This window comes from Danio rerio, chromosome 21 (assembly GCF_049306965.1).
Source record: "Danio rerio strain Tuebingen ecotype United States chromosome 21, GRCz12tu, whole genome shotgun sequence".
Taxonomy (NCBI): Eukaryota; Metazoa; Chordata; class Actinopteri; order Cypriniformes; family Danionidae; genus Danio; species Danio rerio.
In genome coordinates, this window is record NC_133196.1 from 4258549 (window position 1) to 4286357 (window position 27809).

The 27809-nt window shown below is 38.0% G+C and overlaps 1 protein-coding gene across 3 annotated transcripts in view; it reads right to left on the reverse strand.

Moving 5' to 3' along the window:
- dym (dymeclin) overlaps window positions 1–27809 on the reverse strand; it is a 166986-nt gene that overhangs the window by 26640 nt on the left and 112537 nt on the right. For all 3 annotated transcript variants that reach the window (XR_012397078.1, XR_012397079.1, XM_073935700.1), the window contains exons 15-16: window positions 10993–11175; window positions 3741–3854 (exon numbers count right to left, since the gene is read on the reverse strand). Coding sequence is in view for 1 of the 3 variants with exons in the window: in XM_073935700.1 (XP_073791801.1) it covers window positions 3741–3854; window positions 10993–11175 (297 nt within the window). In the remaining 2 variants the exon portion in view is untranslated. The remainder of the gene's footprint in view (window positions 1–3740; window positions 3855–10992; window positions 11176–27809) is intronic.

The following is a 27809-nucleotide window of genomic DNA, read 5'->3' on the forward strand; positions in this document are numbered from 1 at the left end:
GGAGATTCTTCATTCATCTGCACATTAACAAGACTGATGCTGCCGGAAAACCCCTAAAAACTCTGAACATGTGATCGAACACGCAATTAAACAGATGATTTAGGGCGATCAGAGGGGATTGTGGGTAAGGACGGCCAGGTAAGGAGGCGCGTGCAGGAGATTTACTGCCGTTTCTCAGTGTGATTTCCGGCTCTTGTGGAGGTGTCATTACGAGCGTGTGTTATAAAGCGTAATGAATGGCCCTGCAGGAGTCGTTTGTGATAATGAAGATGAGCTTGACCTGCGCTAATGTTCATGACTGCTTGCGTGTTCATCCTCATATCAGCTTCATTCAGATCACATGCAGGACACTTTTAGAGGAGAAATGCCAAAGAGAATATATATATATAAAAAAAAAAAAACTAACTAGTCTAACAGCATCAGGAGAAATAAACACACACATACACAAACTGTATACTATAGTATTTTACTTTGCAGCATTTGATTAAAAAAGGTATATAAATGCTAACTTGTCATTGATAATAATAATAAAGTATATTTATATTATATATACACATTTATAATATAATATAATATAATATAATATAATATAATATAATATAATATAATATAATATAATATAATATAATATAATATAATATAATATAATATAATGTATTATAAAAAAGTATATTTTATTTAAAGTATGTGAAATATTTAATATAACTTTTACATTTGTATATTTCACATAATGCACACTAAATGCACAATAACATACTAAATAATAATATATACTTAATAGTACATTAATAGTAAGTTAAATATTTTATATAACTTTTATAATTTTTTGCACAATAAATGCACAATAATCATTATAATAAAAAATAATATAATAATAAAACAATACAAAAAATTACATATATATATTCAAACGTAAATATATAAATATCTCCCACACATACATGCTTATAATATAATATAATGTAATGTAATGTAATATAATAAACTGTAATATAATATAATATACTGTAATATAATATAATATAATATATTATAATATAAAATAATATACTATAATATAATAAATATAATATAATATAGTATACTGTAATATAATATAATATAATGTAATATAATATAATGTAATATACTTTAATATAATATAATGTAATATACTGTAATATATTAAAATATAATATAACAATATAATATACTGTAATACAATATAATGTAATATAATATAATGTAATATAATTTAATAAAATATATTCTAATATAATATAATTCTTAGCATTAAATTGTATAGCATACAAATGTATAATGATGTATCTATTGACAACAAAAAATGTTATAGATTTATATATAATTTAATAAAGTGGATAATCTACAAATGTACAAAATAAAATAATTATATTTTATATATATTATATTTTAATACAAATCTATTTAATACAAATTACAATAAGAACTAGTCTGTAACCATGTGTGTGAATATCATTTTGTTATAAACAGCTTTTTTATTAACAGAACTGAAAACTCAAAGTGATCCACTACTACAGTGCCTTCAGTTTTGCCTCAGTGAAACGCTGCGCAACACATGGCCATTCAGAAGCACACTTCACTCATAACTTATTGATGAAATTTCTTTGTGCACAGTAACACCTGATGTGTGTACTGCGATACGGTGAATTAATAATCCAGTGAGTCTTAAAGAATTTGTTTTCCCGTCTCTAAGAGGAAGTGAAATGTCACGTTTCTATATTTAGTCGTGGACAGATATTTTGTTTTGAATAGGAGCAAATACAAGAGTGAAGGTCAGACGGGTGGAGAGACGGACTAATGACGCCACACACACACACACACTCAAAAACACACACACACACACACACACACACACACACACACACACACACACACACACAAACACACACACAAACACACACATAAACACACACACAAACACACACACAAACACACACAAACACACACACATACAAACACACACAAACACACACACACACACAAACACAAACACACACACACACACACAAACAAACACACACACACACAAACACACACACACACAAACACACACACAAACACACACACACATACAAACACACACAAACACACACACACATACAAACACACACAAACACACACAAACACAAACACAAACACACACACACACACACACACAAAAAACACAAACACACAGATCAGACGAGTATTGAGTTAGTTGCTTCAAAAAAGAAACTAATTACTAATTATGGAAGGCACGGTGGCACAGTGAGTAGCACAATCGCCTCACAGCAAGAAGGTCGTTGGTTTAAGCCTTGGCTGGGTCAGTTGGCATTTCTGTGAGTTTGCATGTTCTCCCGGTGTTGGCGTGAATTTCCTCCGGGTGCTCCGGTTTCCCCCACAAGTCCAATAACATTTGGTATAGGTGAAATTGTCCGTAGTGTATGTGTGTGAATGAGTGTGTATGGATGTTTCCCAGTGAAGGGTTGCAGCTGGAAGGGCATCCGCTGTGTAAAACATATCCTGGATAAGTTGGTGGTTCATTCTGCTGTGGAAACCCCAGATTAATAAAGGGACTACGCCGAAAAAGAAAATGAATGAAATAATTATTAATTACATTAGCAAAGCTGAATTTCTAATTCTTATAAATTAGTGTGTCTGAAAAGTAATCTGATTACTTTTAATTCAAGGACTCAACACTACTTAAAAAGCTCTTTTAATACTTTAAATGTGAACCAAACAGGAGCTCTTTGCTTTATTAACCCTTGTGTGCTGCTGGGGATGTTTGCATGCACTCTGGGCTGATTTTGAGGCTTAATTTTCTCAGTGATTCAGCAAATGAATGATTTTTGGTGACAAATCTTATTTTGATGCATAAGTTTTCAAAATTTCAACAATACACTCTGGGCAAATTGACTACCTTTTTGTTTTGTTGGGGCTGTTTTTGCCCTATTGACTTCCATTATAATGATATTTTTTTATTGCAAAGCCATGACACCATATAATCATGCATCAAGCTCCGTTTCTGGCTTCTTTATGGAGTACTGTGTGTGTGTGTGTGTGTGTGTTTGTGTGTGTGTGTGTGTGTGTGTGTGTGTGTGTGCGTGAAAATATATTAATATAACAAATCCCACCTTTCTCTGAAAGGATTTATCCAGAACGGTTGACTCATAGTCAGAGTATTTAAGGCAAGTACATTTTAACTAACTGTAATTAAATTACCTAAAAATGAAAAGTAGTCTCCTACTTAACTTTACTGCAGAAAAGTAATCAATCTAAAGTAACTAGTTACTTTGTAAATAATAACATCCAACACTGGATCAGACACATTTATGAATGCGTGATCACAGTTATCATACATATATATATATATATATATATATATATATATATATATATATATATATATATATATATATATATATATATATATATATATATATATATATATATATATATATATATATATATATATCCAAATGATGTTTAACAGAGCAAGGAAATGTCTGATAATATTTTTTCTTCTGGAGAAAGTCTTATTTGGTTTATTTCAGCAAGAATAAAAGAAGTTTCTAATTTTTTAAACACCATTTTAAGGTCAATATTATTAGCCCCTTTAAGCTGTATTTTTTCGATAGTCTACAAAACAAACCATCATTATACAATGACTTGCCTAATTACCCTCACCCCTTTAAATTGAAAAAAAAAAATCTATGACATCATATATCACGTGTTCTGACCTTAAGCCGGTCTTTAGGTAAAGCCGCGGCTCCTTTCTTGATGACCTCTTGAACTCTTTCCACTGACAGGTCACTTCCTGCCTGCTCCAAACGCTGACTGAAGAATCCAATCACCTGCACACACACACATTATACACACAGGTTATGCACAAAATACACACACAAAAATGCACACACACACAGACCAACACCCTTGCACAGCAATGCACACACACACAAACACATTTCACACACAAAACAGGGTCATTAGTGTTATCTAAAATTAAATATTTGTATTTTTTTGAAAAAATATAAATCTGAAATAATATAATATAATAATAAAAAAAATCTAATTTTATTTAATTATAAAAAATATCTGACAAAAAACAAAAACAACCTAAAAAATGTATTTAAAAAAATAAAAATATAAAAACTATACAGAAGAAAAACAACAACAAAGCGACCAAAACTGTAAATAAATTATAGCTAAAAATAAAAAGGTTCAGATTTTTAATAGAAAACTCACATTAAAATATCAAAATTTAAGACAATTGCTCACAAATGACTGCATTTACTGCATCCAGCATATTCAATATTTACTAGTAGATTTTTAGATAGTAATTTTTACTCTACACATTAGTGATGCGTGGATGGCGGTTACATCCGCAGGCGCTGCGGATAATCCGTGGGCCGGGTAATACAAAAATACATTATGATTAATAATGCGGGTCGGTTACTGGTGGATGTAGCGGGACATGGCAGTGGACCAGCAAAAAAGCCGAGAGTGGGCTTTGCAGAATGGGAAGATGAGACGCCCAAAACAATAGATGAAGTGCAAGAGTAGCCTACTGTTCAAAGATTCAGTTAGAGGAGTCATCAGAGGAAAATCTGCTATCATTCTGGGAGAAACAAGATCGCCTATTTCCACGACTGCAGCGCCTGCGAGGAGAATCTAGTTCATTCCTACAACAAACGGTGAAAGTGAACGTTCATTCAGTGCAGCTGGACGCGTTTTGGACATGAGGCGGAATCGCTCGAATCCAGGCACAGTAGATGCTGTTCTGCTTTTGCAAAGTGCGAAGAAAAAGGCCAAGTAAACACAACAGCTGCCGTTTAGGCTGAAGTGGTTTTTGTTATCTTTTTATGTCTTATTTTGACTTTCTGTATTTGAAAATAAAGGAAAAGGTTGACAAACTTTTGTTTATATAAATAAATGTTCATTTACAAACGTTTAAGATTTGCGTATTATTTTACTATCAGAGATGCGCAGATTATAGCTCACTGAATCTGCTGTCAATATCCACGGTGACCTATCATCATGCCTAAAACAAAGAATTCAATTATTAAAGTGATGATCGGGTGCGAATATATATATCAGATAAAAAAATATGTGCAGGTAGGTGGATGATTAGTATGAAGCTGCGGATTCGGTTGTCATTTCAGCTGATCTGCGCATCTCTGCACGTACATTACATAAATAAACATACATTAATTTTCATACTTTTAAAATTAGATTAAGATATACAATTTGTTTAGGAGGTTTGATAACTAAACATTTTATTATTTGGTTTCTCATATATTTAATCAAATGTAACGTTTCTAGTCATGTAACCTGTTACAAACTCTTTTGCATTTGTAATAAATTAATCTACTTTAACCTAATCATAATGTTTATATGAAATATATCATTTTAATCAAATATTTAATTTCATTTAATTCATTTATTTTCCTTCGGCTTAGTCCCTTTATTCATCAAGAGCATACCTGTTAACCCTCCCTTTTTTCCCGGGATTCTCCCGTATTTTACTGTTCTCTCACTCAATAACATCCCGTAAAGGTATTTCCACGTATTTCTCCCGTATTTTCAGTCTTTCTCTGAACAGCCGAGCCTCCCTTTACGCAACCCATACCACCGAACCACCAGGGGTCGCCCCTTGCTCTAAAACGTGAGTCTTCTGCGCTTTCGCTTTTAGGAATGAAAACACTTATAAATAAATATTAAAAACTGCACGCTTCCATTTCCTTTTGATTAGGTGCCGTCGCCCATCCTATACAATCCTCAAAACAGTCATATAGCAGTGCGTGACTGTCAGCTGACGCGTTCCATAGTGATAAACAGATGCTGTTCCCCAAACGGATTCTGTACACGCTATTTGAAGCGGAGAGAAAGTCTGGCTTTTGGGTGCGAGTTTAAACAGACATACACACATAATTAATAATAATAACATATAAGGATGTCGATCTTGTTGTTTTTTTCCCCCGAACACAACTAATTTCGTCTTAAATGAGCATAAAAAGTTAGGAAAGCAGTCGAATGCTTTCATTATTACGTCTGCATTTTTAAAGTGACACCTCTGTTATTTTATGTAATAAAAAAACTCTTAATAAATGAGAGATTCATTCGTTGCTCTTCAATCAGAATGTGTAAGTTATACAGTGGAGAAACGGCTAATGAGATTGACAGCTTGATTCTATTTCATTATAATTATTAATTTTAATAACTGAAGTTTGCTAATTTTGCTAATGTATATATATATTTTTTGTTAATAATAATAATAATAATAATAATAATAATAATAATAATAATAATAATAATAAAACATATTACTGACCATTAAACTGTTTATTTACAATGAAACAGCACCAAGTGAACATATTTAGTAATTTTGGGATTTTTTAGGGGGTGGGGGGAGGGGGGTGTTGGGGGAATCCCTTATTATGGCGGGCATATCCCTTATTTTCACATCACAATGTTGACAGGTATGATCAAGAATCGCCACAGCGGAATGAACCGTCAATTTATCCAGCATATGTTTTACACAGCAGATGCCCTTCCAGCTGCAACCCAGTACTGGGAAACATCCATACACACTAATTCTCACACACTCATACACTACGGCCAATTTAGTTTGGCCAATTTAGTTTATCCAATTCCCCTATAGCGCATGTCTTTGGACAACCGGAGCACCTGGAGAAAACCCACACCAACATGGGGAGAACATGCAAACTCTACACAGAAATGCCAACTGACCCAGCAAGGACTCGAACCAGCAACCTTCTTGTTATTTAATTTCAATGTACAATATTTACAATCCTAAAATATCTCAGCTTGGACTATTAGAATCTAAAGCATTTGCGAAATATACTGTTTTTAATTTAGATTTATTTTTGACCACTAGATGTGAATTAGCATCAAATCCTCACTGTCTGTTTCCCGATTAGTGTGTCCGTCCGATTAGTATGCAGTGTGCAGTCCACTAGTGCTCCACTGACTCTGTGCTGAATTATTAAAGCACTGAGGTGTGTTTTATTCTGTGTTTAAGCTTGCTGTGAGTCACACAGCATTAATGCAGCAGCCGGTGTGTTTTAAAGTGTGTATTTTACTCCCTGACGTCTGTAGATGTAGAATTGCCCACAATCCCCCTTGGGCTCCTACAGCTCAATTTAAATGCAGTGTAAATCTCGCTTCATCTCTATCAATGTTTGCACTGAGGGTGTTATTTTGAATCGAGTTTTTTCCTGTCTAAAGCAATGAATATATATTAAAATCTTATTCAAATTGTGTTAGAAAGTATATACAAATACACAAACAGAGATATTGATTAAAATGGTATAGATAGATAGATAGATAGATAGATAGATAGATAGATAGATAGATAGATAGATAGATAGATAGATAGATAGATAGATAGATAGATAGATAGATAGATAGATAGATAGATAGATAGATAGATAGATAGATAGATAGATAGATAGATAGATAGATAGATAGATAGATAGATAGATATACAGGCAGAGAGACAGAGATGGACAGATAGACAGAAACACTACCTGACAAAAGTCTTGTCGTCTATCCAAGTTTTAGGAATAGCCAATAATAACTTGACTTCTAGTTGATCATTTGGTACCAGAAGTGGCTTATATGAAAAGCGAAGGCCTCTAGATTACACTTATTTGACCAAAATAAAATATGATCATGCCTTGATTTAGAATAATTTCATTAGGACAGTAAGGTCTGACTCTGCTAAGACTAAAGTCTTATCACTGAACAGAAATAATGTCCAGTATAGAATATAAAGTCCTGCTGCAGTGGAGACAGAATGAATATTGTGTCTGACTCCATCATGAGCTTGGAGGACTGCATCATACATCTCTGCACTGACTCACATCACTGATTAATAAAGTTATCTGGAATGGCAAAGAAAGCGTTCCTGCAGGACTCCCAGAGCTCATAAAGAGTCTTTGGATTCATCTTCAATGCCTCCTCCTTCATCTTACCCCAGACATGCTCAATAATGTTCATGTCTGGTGACTGGGCTGACCAATCCTGGAGCACCTTGATCTTCTATGCTCTCAGGAGCTTTGATGTGGAGGCTGAAGTATGAAAAGGAGCGCTATCCTGCTGGAGAATTCACCCTCTCCTGTGGTTTGTAATGTAATGGGCAGCACAAATGTCTTGATACCTCAGGCTGTTGATGTTGCCATCCACTCACCTCATACTGAATGTGACCCCAAACCATGACTTTTCCTTCACCAACCTTGACTGATTTCTGTGAGAATCTAGGCTCATGCTGGTTCCAATAGGTCTTGTGCAGTATTTGTGACGATTGGGATGCAGCTCAACAGATGATCCATCAGAAATATCTACCTTCTGACACTTTTCCAAATGATCAACTAGAAGTCAAGTTATTATTTGCTGAGATCGACAACAAGACTTATATCAGGTAGTGTAGCAATATATAAACTGGTATAAAATTCAGAAATATATAACTTCCATAAATTAAAATGTTTATGTAATACAACTTTATTTGATGTTATTTTGAATGATTAAATATATCAAAATAGTGAATGTTATCGATGATTATATTTTTTATATTTTTAAACATATGCTATATAAACACTTCGCATATTAATTACAAATGGTTCTTTTATACAGAATTTGTCTAAATTAAAATAACACGTTATATATAAAATTTTATTTAACTGATAATTAAAAGATTTACTTCTTATAAAAAATTATTTAAAAATTCTGTTATAAAATCTAAAACATAAATAATAATAATAATAACTATTATTATTAACTGAATTATTATATTATGAATAAATAGGTTTACATTTAATGTTTCTATAAATATATTTTAAAATACTATTATAAACAATTTTATACTTATAACTAAAATATTTTTGCATCCGAAACAGATGCCAGATCCACCTCAGCTGACTTCTCTCAATGTGGAGGAGTAGCGGCTCTACTCCGAGAGACAGCGCTCCTTACCCTATCGATAAGAGTGTGCCCTGCCACCCTGCCAAAGAAACTCATTCAGCCGCTTGTATCCAAGATCTTGTCCTTTCAGTCATGACCCAAAGCTCATGACCGTAGGTGAAAGTAGGAACGTAGATTGACTGGTAAATTGAGAGGTCTGCCTTTCGGCTCAGCTCCTTCTTTACCACAACAGACCAATACAGCGACCACATTACTGCTGCCGCTGCACCAATCCGCCTGTCAATCTCAAGCTCCATCCTTTCTTCACTTGTGAACAAAACCGTATGAAAACGCCTGGTGGCTGGGTTTTTTCCTACAGATCAGGGCCGGGCTTAAGCCTGGTTTATACTTCTGCATAAAGTGACCCAAGGTGGATGCAACGCGCGTAGCTGTGCATTTATACTTCTGCCCGCTGTCTCTGTTGTTGTGCAATAACACTTCCGAAGCGCTAGTTGGCAGTGAGGTGTAAATGTTCCTCTGTGTCGAGTTTCTTCGCTGCTGTTTTGTTTTTCCTGAATGCTTCCTTAATGTACAAGTGGCTCAAACTCGCTCATTTTGAGGCAGTAACCGGTGGACATGTAACAACTTTAACCATGAGGTAAACACAAAACAAAACTTTCCATCCAGTGCTCCTTCACGGGACTCCACACTTGTAAACAATCGCTCCATCGTGCTCGCACGGCTCTCGGTCCCACCCAGACTCGTCAGCACTACCAAGCTGACAAATCAAAGAGCTTGCGCTACGCATCATTGCGACAAGTCGTTACATTTTTTGAGAGGTACACGTTGGCGACGCCGACAGCCACGGTGTAGGACTTTGTGTCAACGCGTAGGGTGCGCCAAAGCAAATGCATACGCTTGACGCAGAAGTATAAATCAGCTTTTAGCCCGAAGAAGCGATGTGAAACCATCTTCCTGCAGGCTCACCGGTGCTTTGTTGAACAGGTGGTGGTCGATGGTCGACAACCCAATCGTCAGGCACAAAAACTGGCTCTTGGGACATGTTTTTCTTATAATTTTAGAACAAATATTGTTACAACTTAAAAAAATATTATTAATTGCAGATACATTATTAATAAAATGTTTTCATATAATTGAAAAACAAATATTATTATAATTAAAATGATTATTATTAATTGCAGATACATTATTAATAAAATGTTTTCATATAATTGAAGAACAAATATTATAACAATTAAAATGATTATTATTAATTGCAGATGCATTATTAATAAAATGTTTTAATATAATTGAAGAACAAATATTATAACAATTAAAATTATTATTATTAATTGCAGATGCATTATTAATAAAATGTTTTCATATAATTGAAGAACAAATATTATAACAATTAAAATGATTATTATTAATTGCAGATGCATTATTAATAAAATGTTTTAATATAATTGAAGAACAAATATTATAACAATTAAAATTATTATTATTAATTGCAGATGCATTATTAATAAAATGTTTTCATATAATTGAAGAACAAATATTATAACAATTAAAATGATTATTATTAATTGCAGATGCATTATTAATAAAATGTTTTCATATAATTTTAGAAGAAATATTATTACAATATAAAATGATTATTATTAATTGCAGATACAGTTTTGATAAACTGTTTTCATAAAATCGTAGAACAAATATTATAACAATTAAAATAATTATTAATTGCAGATGCATTATTAATAAAATGCTTTCACATAATTGTAGAAAAAATATTATAACAATTAAAATGATTATTATTATTGCAAATACATTATAAACAAAATGCTTTCACATAATTGTAGAACAAATATTATAACAATTACAATTATTATAATATTAATATATTGTTATATAGAATTATCAGTTGTATAGTTACATTATTAATCAAATGTTTTTCATCATTTTAAAATAAATAGGATTACATTTAAACTCACTATTATTTGTACAACTACATTATGAATCAAATAATTTAACACACAAAACCAATAAGCATGTAGAGTATCTGCAGCGCACCGTGTCGAGGTTCTGCATGATGTCCTGGAAGGAGGGATGTGACCTGAACTGCTCGAACAGCTCTCGTTTATACAGCAGTGCGTACAGCAGGTTTGGGTTGTGATGAAGAGAGTTACTCAGACATGAGTTAATGATCTCCAGCATCATCCGGATCACCTCCTCGATCACGTTCAGATCCTGAGCCTGAACACAAACAAACAGAGAAGACGCAGTCAGAAAAGGACTCATAAATACATTATGTGTCTGCATTCATAAACCTTTCTAGACAGCCTTGTTTGGCATGGCAGGTGTGTTCATTCATTCATTCATTCATTCATTCATTCATTCATTTTCTTGTCGGCTTAGTTCCTTTATTAATCCGGGGTCGCCACAGTAGAATGAACCACTAACTTATCCAGCACGTTTTTACGCAGCGGATGCCCTTCCAGCTGCAACTAATCTCTGGGAAGCATCCACACAAACACACACACTCGTATACTACGGACAATTTAGCCTACCCAATTCACCTGTACCGCATGTCTTTGGACTGTGGGGGAAACCGGAGCACCCGGAGGAAACCCATGCGAACGCAGGGAGAACATGCAAATTCCACACAGAAACGCCAACTGAGCCGAGGTTCGAACCAGCGACCTTCTTGCAGTGAGGCGACAGCACTACCTACTGCGCCACTGCTTCGCCCAGGTGTGTTCAATTGATACGAATAACTGTATTCATATACTGATATTATCCAACATGTCACTATTTTGCAAACAAAAACTTGTCTTTACTAGCCTATAACTCAAACACTTCTGCCTCATGTCCAACAAAAGGCCCCTGTTTTCTACAGGATGACCAACCACGTGCAAAAAGAAGCAACACATAAAAATTTCTGATAATAACATCAGTCAGTCTGCACAGAAACTTGGCCTTGGGCATCAGAGGACATTTCAGAACGACAACGACCCAAAACACACAGCAAAAAGGGGTGAAGAAATTGTCAGCATTCAAAAACATGAACGTTTTGCAGTGGCCTGGCCAGAGACCAGACATAAACCCAATTAAAAATCTGTAGAGGGAGCTAAGGATCAGGGTGACGGTAAGGAAACCCTCCAGCCTGAAAGAGTTGGAGCTCATTGCTAAAAATGAATGAGCAGAAATCAAAAAGCTGATCAGCAATTATAGGTAAAAATAGCCAATAAAGGCTTTTCTATTGATTATAGCAGGGGTGTCCAAACTCAGTCTTGGAGGGCCGGTGTCCTGCAAAGTTTAGTTCCAAACCCAATCAGACACACCTGGGCTAGCTAATCAAGGTCTTACTAGGCTTTCTAGAAACATCCTTGCAAGTGTGTTTAGGGAAGTTTCACTTAAAGTCTGCAGGACACCGGACCTCCAAGACTGAGTTTGGACACCCCTGGATTGTAGAGAAGGGTTTGAATAGTTATGGGCATGCACTGAAAAAAATGTTGCATGCAGAACTGTTGCAAACAATTTATTTGTGTAGAATTTAAACAAATAAATTAAATTGAATTATGTTTAACTTAATTTTTTTGTTTAAATTCAACACAAACAAATTGTTTACAACCACTGAACGTAAAAAAATCGAGTAAATCCAAGGAATCATCTTTGAATAATTTTTTTCAGTGTGGAACTTTTTGTTCAAAGGTAAATAATAAAAGGAGATACATATTTTTTTCCCTGCAATGATGCCTTTTGTAGTATATCGTCTTATTATTTTTGGGAGAAGCCTTTGTTATTTTCGTTGTTTAAAAAAAAACAAACTTACTGGTTGAACAAAATTAACTTTAAGTCACTATAATATACACCACCTGACAAAAGTCTTGTCATCTATCCAAGTTTTAGGAACAACAAATAATAAGTTGACTTCTAGTTGATCATTTGGTATTAGAAGTGGCTTAAATGAAAGGCAAAGGCCTCTGGATTACGCTTATTTGACCACAATAAAATATGATCATGTCTTGATTTAGAATGATTTCATTAGGACAGAAATGGTCTGAAGGTCTATCACTGAACAGAATTAATGTCCAGTATAGAATATAAAGTCCTGCTGCAGTGGAGACAGAATGAATATTGTGTCTGACTCCATCATGAGCTTGGAGGACTGCATCATACATCTCTGCACTGACTCACATCAGTGATTAATAAAGTCATCTGGAATGGCAAAGAAAGCGTTCTTGCAGGACTCAAAGAGTTCATCAGGATTCTTTGTGTTCATCTTCAATGCCTCCTCCTTCATCTTACCCCAGACATGCTCATTATATCTTTGCTTTCAGGAGCTTTGATGTGGAGGCTGAAGTATGATAAGGAGCGCTATCCTGCTGGAGAATTCACCCTCTCCTGTGGTTTGTAATGTAATGGGCAGCACAAATGTCTTGACACCTCAGGCTGTTGATGTTGATCATCCACTCTGCAGATCTCTCACAGGCCCCCATACTGAATGTACCATGATTTTTCCTTCACCAAACTTGACTGATTTCTGTGCGAATCTTGGCTCCATGTGGGTTCCAGTAGATCTTCTGCAGTATTGGTGATGATTGGGATGCAGATCAACAGATGATCCATCAGAAATATCCACCTTCTGCCACTTTTCCAAATGATCAAGACAAAGATTTTTATACTGTACCTGTAATCAACCTATCAATTTAGCATTCAAACACAAGAATTAATAACATCTTTAAATATATTGAAATAAAGGGCATCAATATTTCAGTTCTGACCATATTTTAGATGAAACAAACACAGCATTGATGAGTGTGAAAGAGTGATGCAAAGAACACTAATCTCCTCTTCATCCCTGATCAGACGCTCTGCTGATGGCCAAACACACTGTCTAGGAAAGAGGCCAGCAGTGTGTGTGTGTGTGTGTGTGTGTGTGTGTGGGTTAAATGGGTTATCATTTCCCTGTGCTCTGCAGTCTGGCCCGTCACTCTTTTTCTGGGTCACACACACATAAAACAGTGTTGACACAAACGCATGGCCTTCATCCGTCTCTACACACACTTCTACATTTCAGCCAGCATATTTCAGCATGTTTGATAATAGACCCGAGGAGACGTATAGGTGTGTGTGTGTGTGTCTGGACATCTACTGTACATAAGCAGTTTGTTTGATGTGAAAACTGAGCTTAAAAAGATGTTAAGACGTGGCGAACTGCAAACAAGACGTTTCTTTACTTAAAGTCCACAAGAACTGAAAGTTGCTGAGACCTTTATTTTCTTTTTATTTTCCGTCTTTCGGATGAGATGTTAAACCGAGGTCCCGACTCTCTGTGGTCTTTAAAAATCCCAGGATGTCCACCGAAAAAAAGAGTAGGGGTTTCACCCCGACATCCTGGCCCAATTGGCCCACTGGCCTCTGTCTATCATGGCCTCCTAACCATCCCCATATCATAATTGGCTTCATCACTCTGTCTCCTCTCCACCAATCAGCTGGTGTGTGGTGTGCGGTCTGGCGCAAAATAGCTGCCGTCACGTCATCCAGGTGAATGCTGCACACTGGTGGTGGATGAGTAGATTCCCCCCTATGTGTAAAGCACTTTGAGTGCTCAGAAAAGCGCTATATAAATGTAAGGAATTATTATTATTATTATTAGTAGTATGTTGATGTACTGGGGATGCGGTGGCACAGTGGGTAGCACGTTTACCTCACAGCAAGAAGATCGCTAGTTCGAGCCTTGGCTGGGTCAGTTAGCATTTCTGTGTGGGTTGGGATAGTATGGAAAAAGCAAATAAAAAAACATAGTGATTTCCAAATTTACTTTGATTTGCTTTTCATTGCAGACAGTATAACATTATATAATGATTTTCCTCATTATTTTTATTGTTTTGTTTCTTTCAAAATGAACACGTATTCCGATTTTATTTCTTGCAACACACGTAGAGCTTGTAATCAGGTAATCTGGTCCAAAAAATGATGTGATTTGGAACAGCTGATGTCAACAGGTGTAATTATGATTTGGTACAAAAGCAAAATCTAACAAAGGTCTAGTCCTTTGGGAGCAAAGATGGGCCGAGGATCGCCAGTTTGCAAACAAATACGTGAGAAAATCATTGAAATGTCTGAAAACAATGTTCCTCAAAGAAAGAGAGGAAGGCATTTGGATATTTCACCTTCAACAGTGCAGAACATCATTAAAAGATTCAATGAATCTGAAGGAATTTCAGTGTGTAAAGGACAAGGGTGCAAACCTAAGCTGAACAACCGTGATCTCTGATCCCTCAGGAGGCGCTGCATCAAGAATACTCATTCATCTTCAAGTGATATCACCACGTGGGCTCAGAACTACTGCGGCAAACCTTTGTCAAGTACCACAAGACGTAGTTACAACCACAAATGCCAGTTAAAACTGTACTGTGCCAAAAGGAAGCCATATGTTAACAGTGTCCAAAAGCACTGTCGACTTCTCTGGGCTCGGAGGCATCTGGGATGGACCATCACACAGTGGAATCGTGTACTGTGGTCAGATGAATCAATTTTTCAGGTATTTTTTGGGGAGAAATGGACGCCCAGTTCTCCAAACCAAAGAAGAAAAGGACCATCCAGACTGTCCAGCAACAAGTCCAAAAGCCAGGGTCTGTCATGGTATGGGGTTGTGTCAGTGGCCTTGGCAAAGGTAACATGCACTTCTGTGATGTCACTATTAATGCTGAAAGGTAAACAGAGATATATAACAACAGGCTGCCTTCTGTTTCAAGGACCCCCATGCATATTTCAACAAGTCAATGCAAAACTACATTCTCCACACATTACAAAGTCCTGGCTGAGGAGGAAAATGATACAGGTACTTGACTGGCCTGCCTGTAGTCCTGACCCGTCTCAGACAGAGAACGTGTGGTGCATTTAAAGCACAAAATGCAACAACAGAGACCCCATGCTGTTGCGAAGATTTAGGCCCCGTTCACACTAGTGCGTTTTAGTTTTAAAACGACATTTTAGGTCAAAAACGATCCGCGTCCACACTAGCGTTTCACCTAGCGTTTCTGAACATATCTCCGTCCACACTACGCCACCAAAAACGTATATCACGTGACCATTCGCGCACTCTGGGCATGCGTGCTCTAGTATAAACAGGAAGCATGTGTCTCGCTCAGCATTTGGTTATTGTTATTCAACAATCTCCGGTTGAACAATGAACTAGATGGCAAAGAAAGCAACAGAGGTATTTTTGTGGACAGACGACGAGGTCGAGTTGTTACTAAACATAACAAATGAATAACTACACAATGGCGCCTAAAACAGACAATAGTGCAAACAACCCTCCCATTTCTGTGTCCATGTTGTTGTTTACAGTGAAGGCTGGTCTGCTGTCTTCCGGTAGTGTTAAAGCCATGTGTTATAGTCATGTGATAAGGGCTTGACCAATAAGGGAAGCCCCAATAGCAACAGCCCCGCCTCCGTTTTCAGATGTCTTCGTTTTCCCTCATCCACACTGAGACGGAGCAGCAGCGTTTCAGAATGAAAACAGCCTCTCCAGCGTTTTCAAAACGCTTTGTTTTCGGTGCTCGAAAACTATGGCATAGTGTGTACGGATGGCGTAACCGTAGCAAAACTTATGCCTTTTTAAACTAAAACACATTAGTGTAAACAGGGCCTTAGAAAAATAGGACAAAACTAAACTTGAAACACTTCATTACTTGCTGTATTCAGTCCTTAAACGTCTTTTAAGTGTTGTGAAAAGGAATGTCAGCATTACAAAGGGGTAAATGCTTTAATGTTACAAGTATTTTTGAAATGTGTTGCAAGAACCAAAACTGGAATACGTATTTAATAAAAAAATAATTTAAAAAAATGTTATTATCTGCAATGAAATACAAGTCAAAGTAAATTTGAAAATCACTACTTTCTTTTTTATTAGCATTTTCCATACTGTTAAGGTGTTTACATGTCTTCAATAATAGACTAAAATAGAAATTATCAACATGCCTTCATTGGATTTTTGTTTGATTAAGTCTTTATTCAGATTAAGGTCAAGGGTCATCTTTGTTTACATGGTAGACTCTTAATCAGAGTATCATCTTAACCATAATAAATTCAGAGTATTGGTGTCCATTGTAAACATACTCAGTGAGCGCTCTGGCACAACATTATGATATTTCTTCAGAAGCAGATGGTGGAAACATTTTAATCAAAATCAACAGAAAATGGTCATACCGCACACGGCTATTTAAAGTGTTGGGTTTGCTGCAATTGTTGCAGATAGACCTGGCTCAGATGAAGCTCTCTGTTCTGGGTCTCATTCCTTACACCTTCCCTTTTCAGCAAATTCCTGCCCTCTGTTCCCATGAAGACCCCCTACATGTCTGAAAACCCTGCACACGCAGCAGTCAGGGATATTAAACGGGTGGGAGACCGTCGCTTAAATGTGACACGCACTGAAAAAAAAATCCCACTCTGGATTTATTACATTTTTGCTAAGGTAAGTGGTTGCAAACAATTCATATGAGCTGAAATTATATTTAGTAATGTTACTTAATTTATGAAAGTATTAAGTAATTAATGTTACTTAGTTTGTTTGTTTAGATTCAAGGGATTCGGGACTTGTGGAGCTGCGCATCGAGGGATTTGCTCTTGTGTTTGAACTTTTAGCAGTGAAAATTCTTCCACACTGAACTAAACTAAACTGAATTTCCACTCTGAAGACTAGACTGACACAGTTTCAATTTACTAGAGCTTCTATGTTAGGCTGCTTTGACACAGTCTACATTTTGAAAGCGCTACAGAAATAAAGATGAATTGAATTCAGCCTGTATAAATTGTTTGCAACCACTTACCTTAAAAACATTTAGTAAATCCAATGAACCATTAGTCTCGATATCAGAGGTGGCCACAGCGGGATGAACCAACTATTCCAGCATGCTTTACGGCAGATGCCCTTTCAGCCGCAACTCAGTATTGGGAAACACCCATACACACTCAATCACACACTCATAGGGCTCTATTTTGACGCTCCATCCGTAGAGCGCAAAACGCAGGGCAGAAACGCTTTCTGGGCGTGTCAGGATGCGTTTTTGCTAATTTAAGGACGGGAAATCTGCCTTGCGCTATGGCGCATGGTCTAAAAGGGTTGAGTTTATTTTCTTAATGAGTTATAGGTGTGTTTTGAGAATAAACCAATCAGAGTCTCATCTCCCATTCCCTTTAGAAGTCAGCTGTGTCGCGCCAAGAGCACATTCGCTATTTACAGGACGGAAAGTAAGTCTAAGTGGAAAAAATGAGCATTTCACAAGCAAACAGTTGACAGTTTTTTAACAGAAAACAGTTAAACAGAGCATCTACTGCGTGAGAATGAGAGATAATGGATCTACCTTCAAATTCGCTCTTGGATAGGGAAACCTTTACGCACAGACATCAATTAGTCTATAAATAAATACTTTTGTTTGTTAAGCGCAAATATTCTTTTCAAAACTATTATTAAATTCAGTTCTAATTTCCAGCAAATGAATAAATTAATAATAACAAAATGTGCTCAAAAACCTGAGTTATATCCTAAAACACATGATGTGCCCCATATGGTCTAAAACCTGACAGGTGGGCAAATCTAAGCTTGTTTTTAATAAAACAAATATAAATATGGATATAATCAATAATACTGCTAATAAGAATAACAACATTATAGAAAAGCAAATTGTTATGAATTAACTGAAAAAGCTTCCCGAGATGAAGAAGATATAAAAGCAGTGATTTTTCATATTTATGTAGGCTAGAAAATAATATGTTTTGTAATATTTTAATCCTTTATATTTATATCCTATATCTATTCTTATTATATCCTATATATATCCTTAATATTGAAATTTTTTCATATGTAAAGATATTTGCCTATTGCTCTCTTGTGTGTATTAAGCAGTGTGCAAGCGAGGCGCAACTCTGCGCTGGAGTTTAGACCGTGTTAGTTTTGGTCTAATGAAAAATCTATTATAGTTTCTCATAATAGCAAAACGCCAGCGGTCCGCCTCAGAACGCCTCCCTTTTTAGACCAGAACGCCTATGGGCGCACAAATGAGCGCTAATGCACTTGCTATATTAACAGCGTGGCGCAACGCCTCAAAACGACTCTTGCGCCAAGCTGAAACTACCAAAAGACTATTGCGCCGCTCCTTGTGCCACACTGCGCCGGGTTTATGATAGGGCCCATACTCTACGGCCAATTTAGTTAATCAGTTCCCGTAAAGCGCATGTGTTTGGACTGTAGGGAAAACGGGAGCACCCAGAGGAAACCCACGCCATGCAAAACTCCACACAGAAATGAAAACAGACACAGCCAGGACTGGAACCAGCGACGTTCATGCTGTGAGGCCACAGTACTAACCACTTAGCCACCATGCCGCCCCATGTTTACTTTATTTTCAACTAATTTAGTTGTCCTTCTGTCCCCTTGTGTTGATATGTGTGTATGTACCCTGAGTTTCTGTAAACCACCAAAAATTCCTTATGTTTGCGCACACTTTACGAATTCAGAAACACGCAGGATGTGATCAGAACAGACAACAAACAGACCAACTCTAACTACTGAACAGCACTGGGAAAAAATAAAAGACTCGCATGAGGCAAAACTGAAGCATGAAGCACAACTAGCAGCGTCTGGAAAACCAGATCAAACGGCAACCTAGAAAGAAGCTGAAGCTGTCTAGACTCAAACAGAGTGATGATTAGATGAGGAGAGCGGAGGAGTCAATTAGAGGATGAGAGAGATCTGCTCTGCTGTACACACTAATGAGATTATACACACACGCACAATCACATACATACAGACACCATGACACAGACCCACACATAAACATGCACACACACACAAGCAAATGTACACACACTCATACACATCAACAGGGATATACACACACACAAACACGCACACACAAGGGTGCAGATACACTAACAAAAACACACATGCGAATATATAGACACAATGACATGCACACGCACACACATACACACGCAGAGGTACACACACATTAATTTGCATTATGTACATGGACACACACACAGATGTATACACACACACACACACACATAAATACAAAATTACATACACATAAGCAAACTCACACACACGCACACAAGTATATAGACATAATGACACACACACACACACAAGCATGATATACAAGCACATGGATATACATACACACACGGATGCACTCATCCACTCGTGCACATGCACGTAGATAAATCCACAAGCATAAACAAACAGGTACATACACAAACACACAAACATAGACACATACATAGACACACAGAAACACACACACACTTATACACAAGCAAGATGCACATAGAAATACATATACTTTACATACACACACCGATATACACTCCCACACACACACACACACACACACACACACACACACACACACAAGCATGATGCACATAAATATACATACACATGCACACACACTCATACACATGCACATGGATAAACACACATGCACACAAACACTTACATACATTAACACATTACACAGACACACAAAAACAAACACACACAAGTACATTTACAGATTACACATAGACGCGAGCACACACACACACAGTGTGACAACAGACAAGAGAGAGTGCGGAGAATTAAGGTCAGACGTTCATGAACCTGAGTGTGTGGATCAGACTTTTGGAAAATCCTGCTAACAAATGACACACACACACACACACACGCACACACACACACTCTTAAGACTGAACGCACTGCTGCAGATAACTCAAGGGTTTTCTAATCGTCCAGTTTAATCATCTGTACGCAGACACTGTGACGATACACACACACACACACACACACATCAGAAGCCGATCATATCAGTCAGTGATCAATTATCAGAAGACTCACTGTGACTTTTACTAGCGGGAGAACTGTAGCTTAAAATAGAGTCGGAGTAAATTATTCAATGATCAAATGTTAACAATGACTCCTACAATTTTGGTCAACCAGATCAGATAACATTAAGTCATCATGTGGTCATGTCTAAAATCTTCCTTCCGTTCTGTTGACGTAAATAACAAGGAAAACATACACTCACTGGCCACTTTATTAGGTACAACTGCTGGTTCCAGCTCAAAGAAAGGCAACAGTAACTCAAATAACCACTTGTTACCACTGAGGTCTGCAGAAGAGCAACTCTGAACACACAACACGTCCAACCTTGAGGCAGATGAGCTACAGCAGCAGAAGAACACACCGGGGGCCGCTCCTGTCAGCTAAGAACAGGAAACTGAGGCTACAATTCACACAGGCTCACCAAAACTGGACAATAGAAGATTGGAGAAATGTTGCCTGCTCTGATGAGTCTCCATTTCTGCTGCAGCATTCAGATGGTCGGGTCAGAATTTAACGTCAACAACATAAAAGCATGGATCCATCCTGTCTTGTATCAACGGTTCAGGCTGGTGGCGGTTTAGGTAATGGTGTGGGGGATTTTTTCTTGGCACACTTTGGGTCCATTAGTACCAACTGAGCATCATGTCAACGCCACAGCCTACCTGAATATTGTTGCTGACCATGTCCATCCCTTTATGACCACAGTGTACACATCTTCTGATGGCTACTTCCAGCAAGATGTCACCATATCAAAGCGTGAATCATCTCAGACTGGTTTCTTGAACATGACAATGAGTTCACTGTACTCAAATGGCCTCCACAGTCACCAGATCTCAATCCAAAAGAGCGCCTTTGGGATGTGGTGGAAGAGGAGATTCACATCATGGATGTGCAGCCGACAAATCAGCAGCAGCTGTGTGATGCTATCATGTCAATATGGAGCAAAATCTCTTGAGGAATATTTCCAGCACCTTGTTAAATCTACGTCACGAACGATTAAGGCAGTTCAGAAGGCAAAAGAGGGTTCAACCTGGTGCTAGTAAGGTGTACCTAATAAAGTGGCCGTTCGGCATATAAACAATGTCATCGAGAATTATTCCACGTATTTTTAAAGGACAGGTGTGCAATCAACATTTCAAAAACATATTATTCTCAGCACCCCATGTGGATTCAAAGTCAAAAAGCGTGCCCTAATTCACAACCCGACAGACAGACGACAAAAGATGGCCCTGAAATTCAGATGATGTTTACGTGCACTGCAAAAACAGACAGAAAAAGAACAGGAAGTGCACATGCATCCAGTGCCAGACAGTCATTAGTCATCTGTCTGTGTGCATTTGTGGATGAGTGAGTGTGTGTGTGTGTGTGTGTGTGTGTGTGTGTGTGTGTGTGTGTGTGTGTGTGTGTGTGTGTGTGTGTGTGTGTGTGTCTGTGAGCGTCAGCAAAATAAGACAAATATTTAAAAGATTATTAAAATAAAATAGATGAATATAAATATATAAAGCAATAAATAAATAAATAATAATTATTTTAAAAATTAAAAAGAGACTCTTCATGGCATTTATATACTGCAGCTCTGATGATTTAAAGCACTTCTTTTATTCTCACAAATAATAACTTGACTTCTAGTTGATCATTTGTAAAAGTGGCAGAAGGTGGATTTTTCTGCTGAATCATCTGTTGATCTGCATCCCAATCATCACAAATACTGCAGAAGACCTACTGGAACCCACATGAGCCAAGATTCTCACAGAAATCAGTCAAGTTTGGTGAAGGAAAAATCATGGTTTGGGGTTACATTCAGTATGGGGGCATGTGAGAGATCTGCAGAGTGGATGATCAACATCAACAGCCTGAGGTATCAAGACATTTGTGCTGCCCATTACATTACAAACCACAGGAGAGGGTGAATTCTCCAGCAGGATAGCGCTCCTATGTATGAATATAAATATATAAAGCAATAAATAAATAAATAATAATTATTTTAAAAATTAAAAAGAGACTCGTCATAGCATTTATACACTGCAGCTCTGATGATTTGAAGCACTTCTTTTATTGTCACTTCAGGTATCTGAAGCATCTGCTAAATGAGTTCGTGTGTGTGTGTGTGTGTGTGTGTGTGTGTGTGTGTGTGTGTGTGTGTGTGTGTGTGTGTGTGTGTGTGTGTGTAATAAATAAAATAATTAATAAAAAAGGTATAATAATAATTAAAAAATAAAAGAATAACATTTATATACTCTGACGAAAGTCTTGTTGTCGATCCCAATTGTAGGAGCAACATATAATAACTTGACTTCTAGTTGATCACTTGTAAAAGTGTCAGAAGGTGGATTTCTCTGATGAATCATGTGTTGATCTGCATCCCATTCATCACAAATACTGCAGAAGACCTACTGGAACCCACATGAAGCCAAGCTTCTCACAGAAATCAGTCAAGTTTGGTGAAGGAAAAGTCATGGTTTGGGGTTACATTCAGTAATGGGGGTGTGTGAGAGATCTGCAGAGTGGATGACAACATCAACAGCCTGAAGTCTCAAGACATTTGTGCTGCCCATTACATTACAAACCACAGGAGACGGTGAATTCTCCAGCAGGATAGCGCTCCTATGTATATATAATATATAATGATAGACCATAGACAATATCACTGACCTGATATAAAAACAATTTAAGTCTATGTAATGTCCTCACTAAGAAAGGAAAACAAATCTGTGTGTGTATATGTGGCCTACTGATCAGCCAATGACCGTCCACCATCTAAGCCATCTTTATGGTTAAAGCCTTTACGCTCTCGAGCTGAGGTAAAGGGTTAAAGATCAGGTCACCTTCCCATCATTACAGCAACAGTCAGGTGAGTTTCATCAGGGCAGAATGAGTATTTGCAGAGATCTGAGCACTTGTGATTTACATAAGCTGTGATTTGTGCTGATCAGAAACTGGCTTTGAGTCTCCAGCTGCTGCACCAACAATCTAAAGAGCCTTTAAACAACAGCATCACGAGCAGACAGATGGAGAGAAAACTGAGGGAAAGAAGGACAGAGGATGAGACGGATGGAAGTCTGTGGTTTACTTTTTAGAAAGACGGTAAATGGGTTGTTTTCTGACCTGTATGTGGACACTGAGACATGCTATAATCAAGCCAGCAGACAGACAGATACATAGATAGACAGACAGAAATTGACAGATAGACAAAATGATGCATAGACAGACAGACAGACAGACAGACAGACAGACAGAGAAGGACAGACGAATACAGACAAAGAGAAAGAAAGACAGATATACAGAGTGACAGACAGACAGCAAGACAGACAGACAGACAGACTGTAAGACGGATGGGCAGACGGATGGGCAGACGGACAGACAGACAGACAGATAGACAGACAGAAAGACAGACGGACGGGCAGACGGACAGTAAGAGAGACAGACAGACAGACAGACGGATGAATAGACAGACAGACAGACAAATAGACGGACGGACGGGCAGACAGATACCAAGACAGACAGACGGACGGACTGACAGATAGACAGAGAGACAGACAGATACCAAGACAGACGGACGGACGGACGGACGGACGGACGGACAGACAGACATAGATAGATACATAGATAGACAGACAGAGATTGACAGATAGACAAAATGATGCATAGACAGACAGACAGACAGACAGACAGAGAAGGACAGACGAATACAGACAAAGGGATAGAAAGACAGATATACAGAGTGACAGACAGACAGCAAGACAGACAGACAGACAGATACATAGACAGACAGACTGTAAGACGGATGGGCAGACAGACAGTAAGAGAGATAGACAGACAGACAGACAGACAGACAGACAGCAAGACAGACAGACAGACAGACAGACAGACAGACAGACAGAGAAGGACAGACGAATACAGACAAAGGGATAGAAAGACAGATATACAGAGTGACAGACAGACAGCAAGACAGACAGACAGACAGATACATAGACAGACAGACTGTAAGACGGATGGGCAGACAGACAGTAAGAGAGATAGACAAACAGACAGACAGACAGACAGACAGACAGACAGACGGACAGACAGACAGACGGACGGACGGACGGACGGACGGACAGACAGACATACAGACAGACTGTAAGACGGACGGGCAGACGGACAGTAAGAGAGACAGACAGACAGACAGACAGACGGATGAATAGACAGACAGACACACAGACAGATAGATGGACGGACGGGCAGACAGAGAGAAAGACAGACAGATACCAAGACAGACAGACGGACGGACTGACAGATAGACAGAGAGACAGACAGATACCAAGACAGACGGACGGACGGACGGATAGATAGACATAGATAGATAAATAGATAGATAGATAGATAGACAGACAGAGATTGACAGATAGACAAAATGATGCATAGACAGACAGACAGACAGACAGAGGAGGACAGACGAATACAGACAAAGAGATAGAAAGACAGATATACAGAGTGACAGACAGACAGCAAGACAGACAGACAGACAGACAGATAGACAGACAGACAGACAGACAGACAGACAGATAGACAGACAGACTGTAAGACGGATGGGTAGACGGACAGTAAGAGAGATAGATAGACAGACACAGACGGACGGATGAATAGACAGACAGACAGATGGACGGACGGGCAGACAGAGAGAAAGACAGACAGATACCAAGACAGACAGATGGACAGACTGACAGATAGACAGAGAGACAGACAGATACCAAGACAGACAGATGGACGGACGGACGGACAGACGTACAGACAGACAGACAGACAGACAGACAGACTGTAAGACGGACAGATGGACAGACAGACGGACAGACAGTAAGATAGACAGACAGACAGACAGACAGACAGACAGACAGACGGACAGATAAATAGACAGACAGATAGATGGAGGGACGGACGGACAGACAGATAGATAGACGGATGGACAGAAAGAAAGACAGATAGACAGACAGATATATACAGAGAGACAGACAGACAGACAGACGGACGGACAGATGGACAGACAGATAGACAGACGGACGGACGACAGAGACAGACAGACCGACAGATACACAGATAGACAGACAGCTTGACAGAAAAACAGATAGACATTTTTCCTTTCTTACTAATAGGCTAGTAAACATAAAGCAAATTTTTTTATATACATGTATTATAAATTATGACTCATAAAGCCCTATAGACACGGTGACACAGTTGTTTGTCGCCTTACAGCAAAAAGGTCACTGGTTCAAGTACCGGCTGGGTCAGTTGGCATTTGTGTGTGGAGTTTGCAAGTAGGGGAATTAATGAATTAAATTGAATGTAGTGCATGTGTGTGTGTGTGTGTGTGTATGTGCGTGTGTGTGTGTGTGTGTGTGTGTGGTGTAAATGAGTAACTATAGCACTCCATTACGATGAGTAATTATTCTAGCAGTGATGTGCGGTGTAAATGAACATACTGGCTGCTTCAGGACTTGACGTCAGCGATATTCATATCATCATTAGTTATGAAAGCTCTGTATGTGCAGACACGCAGTCTTAACATCACCAGCCGCATCTGTTCCCATAGAATGAAGGAAATCCCAGGATGATAAGAGTGACGGCAGACCAAAACAGAGTGTGCGCCAATGCTGTTTGTCTTATAGATAAAACAAAGGAAAGGCTCGCAAAATCACATGTAGTCTAAACGGGCGCTTGATAACTGCGCTTTAGGACATCCTTCCTATCAAAGCAGACAGAAAAACACAGATCTGGGAAAACTGGCTCTCAGAGCTGCTGCGTCTGCTGGGATCTAGTTTACAACATCAACAACAAGAGGCAAAAAAAACAAGTAAACTGCATGAAAAAGGGATAGTTCACGCAAAGATTTTAATTCTGCCATATTGTACTCAATCCTGACTTGACCCAAACAGGGCTGTGCAATGTTATCAGGATATGAGATGACTTGCATATCGTGAATTGAGATTTTTGTCACTTTTCCCAGCCCTTGTGTCGAACCTATTTGACTGACTTTCTTCTGCTGAACACCAAAGAAGAACTTAGTATGTTTTTTTATTATTATTATGGAAGTCAATGGTTACTGATTTCCAGCATTCTTTCGATTAATCGTGTTTTGTGTTCAACAGAAGAAAGAAACTAAAGCTAATTTACACAGGACTAATATCCTCACAAGACCATTGTGTTGAATATGGTCGGTCATTTGCGGGGGGATTTTTAATTTACAAATTACAGACGTGGCTGATTCACAATGGATTAAGATCACAGATAACCTCTGCAATTATTACAAAAGGTCATCAAGGTAATACTAATCCTGTGCTAAAACGCTTCAGTAGATCACCATGCTGCATTTAATGCTATTAAAATAATCTTCAGAAAAAATTATTTTAATCATATACAAATAATATATTGCAATATACACACACACACATTCACGCACTGGCCACTTTATTAGGTACACCTGTCCAACTGCTCAACACAAATTTCTAATCAGCATGGTTGTTGGTGCCAGACGGGCTGGTCTGAGTGTTTCAGAAACTGCTGATCTACTGGGATTTTCATGCACAACCATCTCAAGGGTTTACAGAGAATGATCCTAAAGAGAGAAAATATCCAGTGAGCGGCAGTTCTGTGTTTGCAAATGCCTTGTTGATGCCAGAGGTCAGAGGAGAATGGCCAGACTGTTTTTAACTAATAGAAACGCAACAGTAACTCAAATGTGCACTCGTTACAAACGAGCTCTGCAGAAGAGCATCTCTGGACACACAACACGTCCAACACCTTGTGTCACTCCTGTCAGCTAAGAACTGAGGCTACAATTCACACAGGCTCACCAAAACGGGACAATAGAAGATTGGAGAAACGTTGCCTGGTCTGATGAGTCTCCATTTCTGCTGCCACATTCAGATGGTCGGGTCAGAATTTGGTGTCAACAACATGAAAGCATGGATCCATCCTGCCTTGTATCAATGCTTCAGGCTGGTGGTGGTGGTGTGATGGTGTGAGGATATTTTCTTGC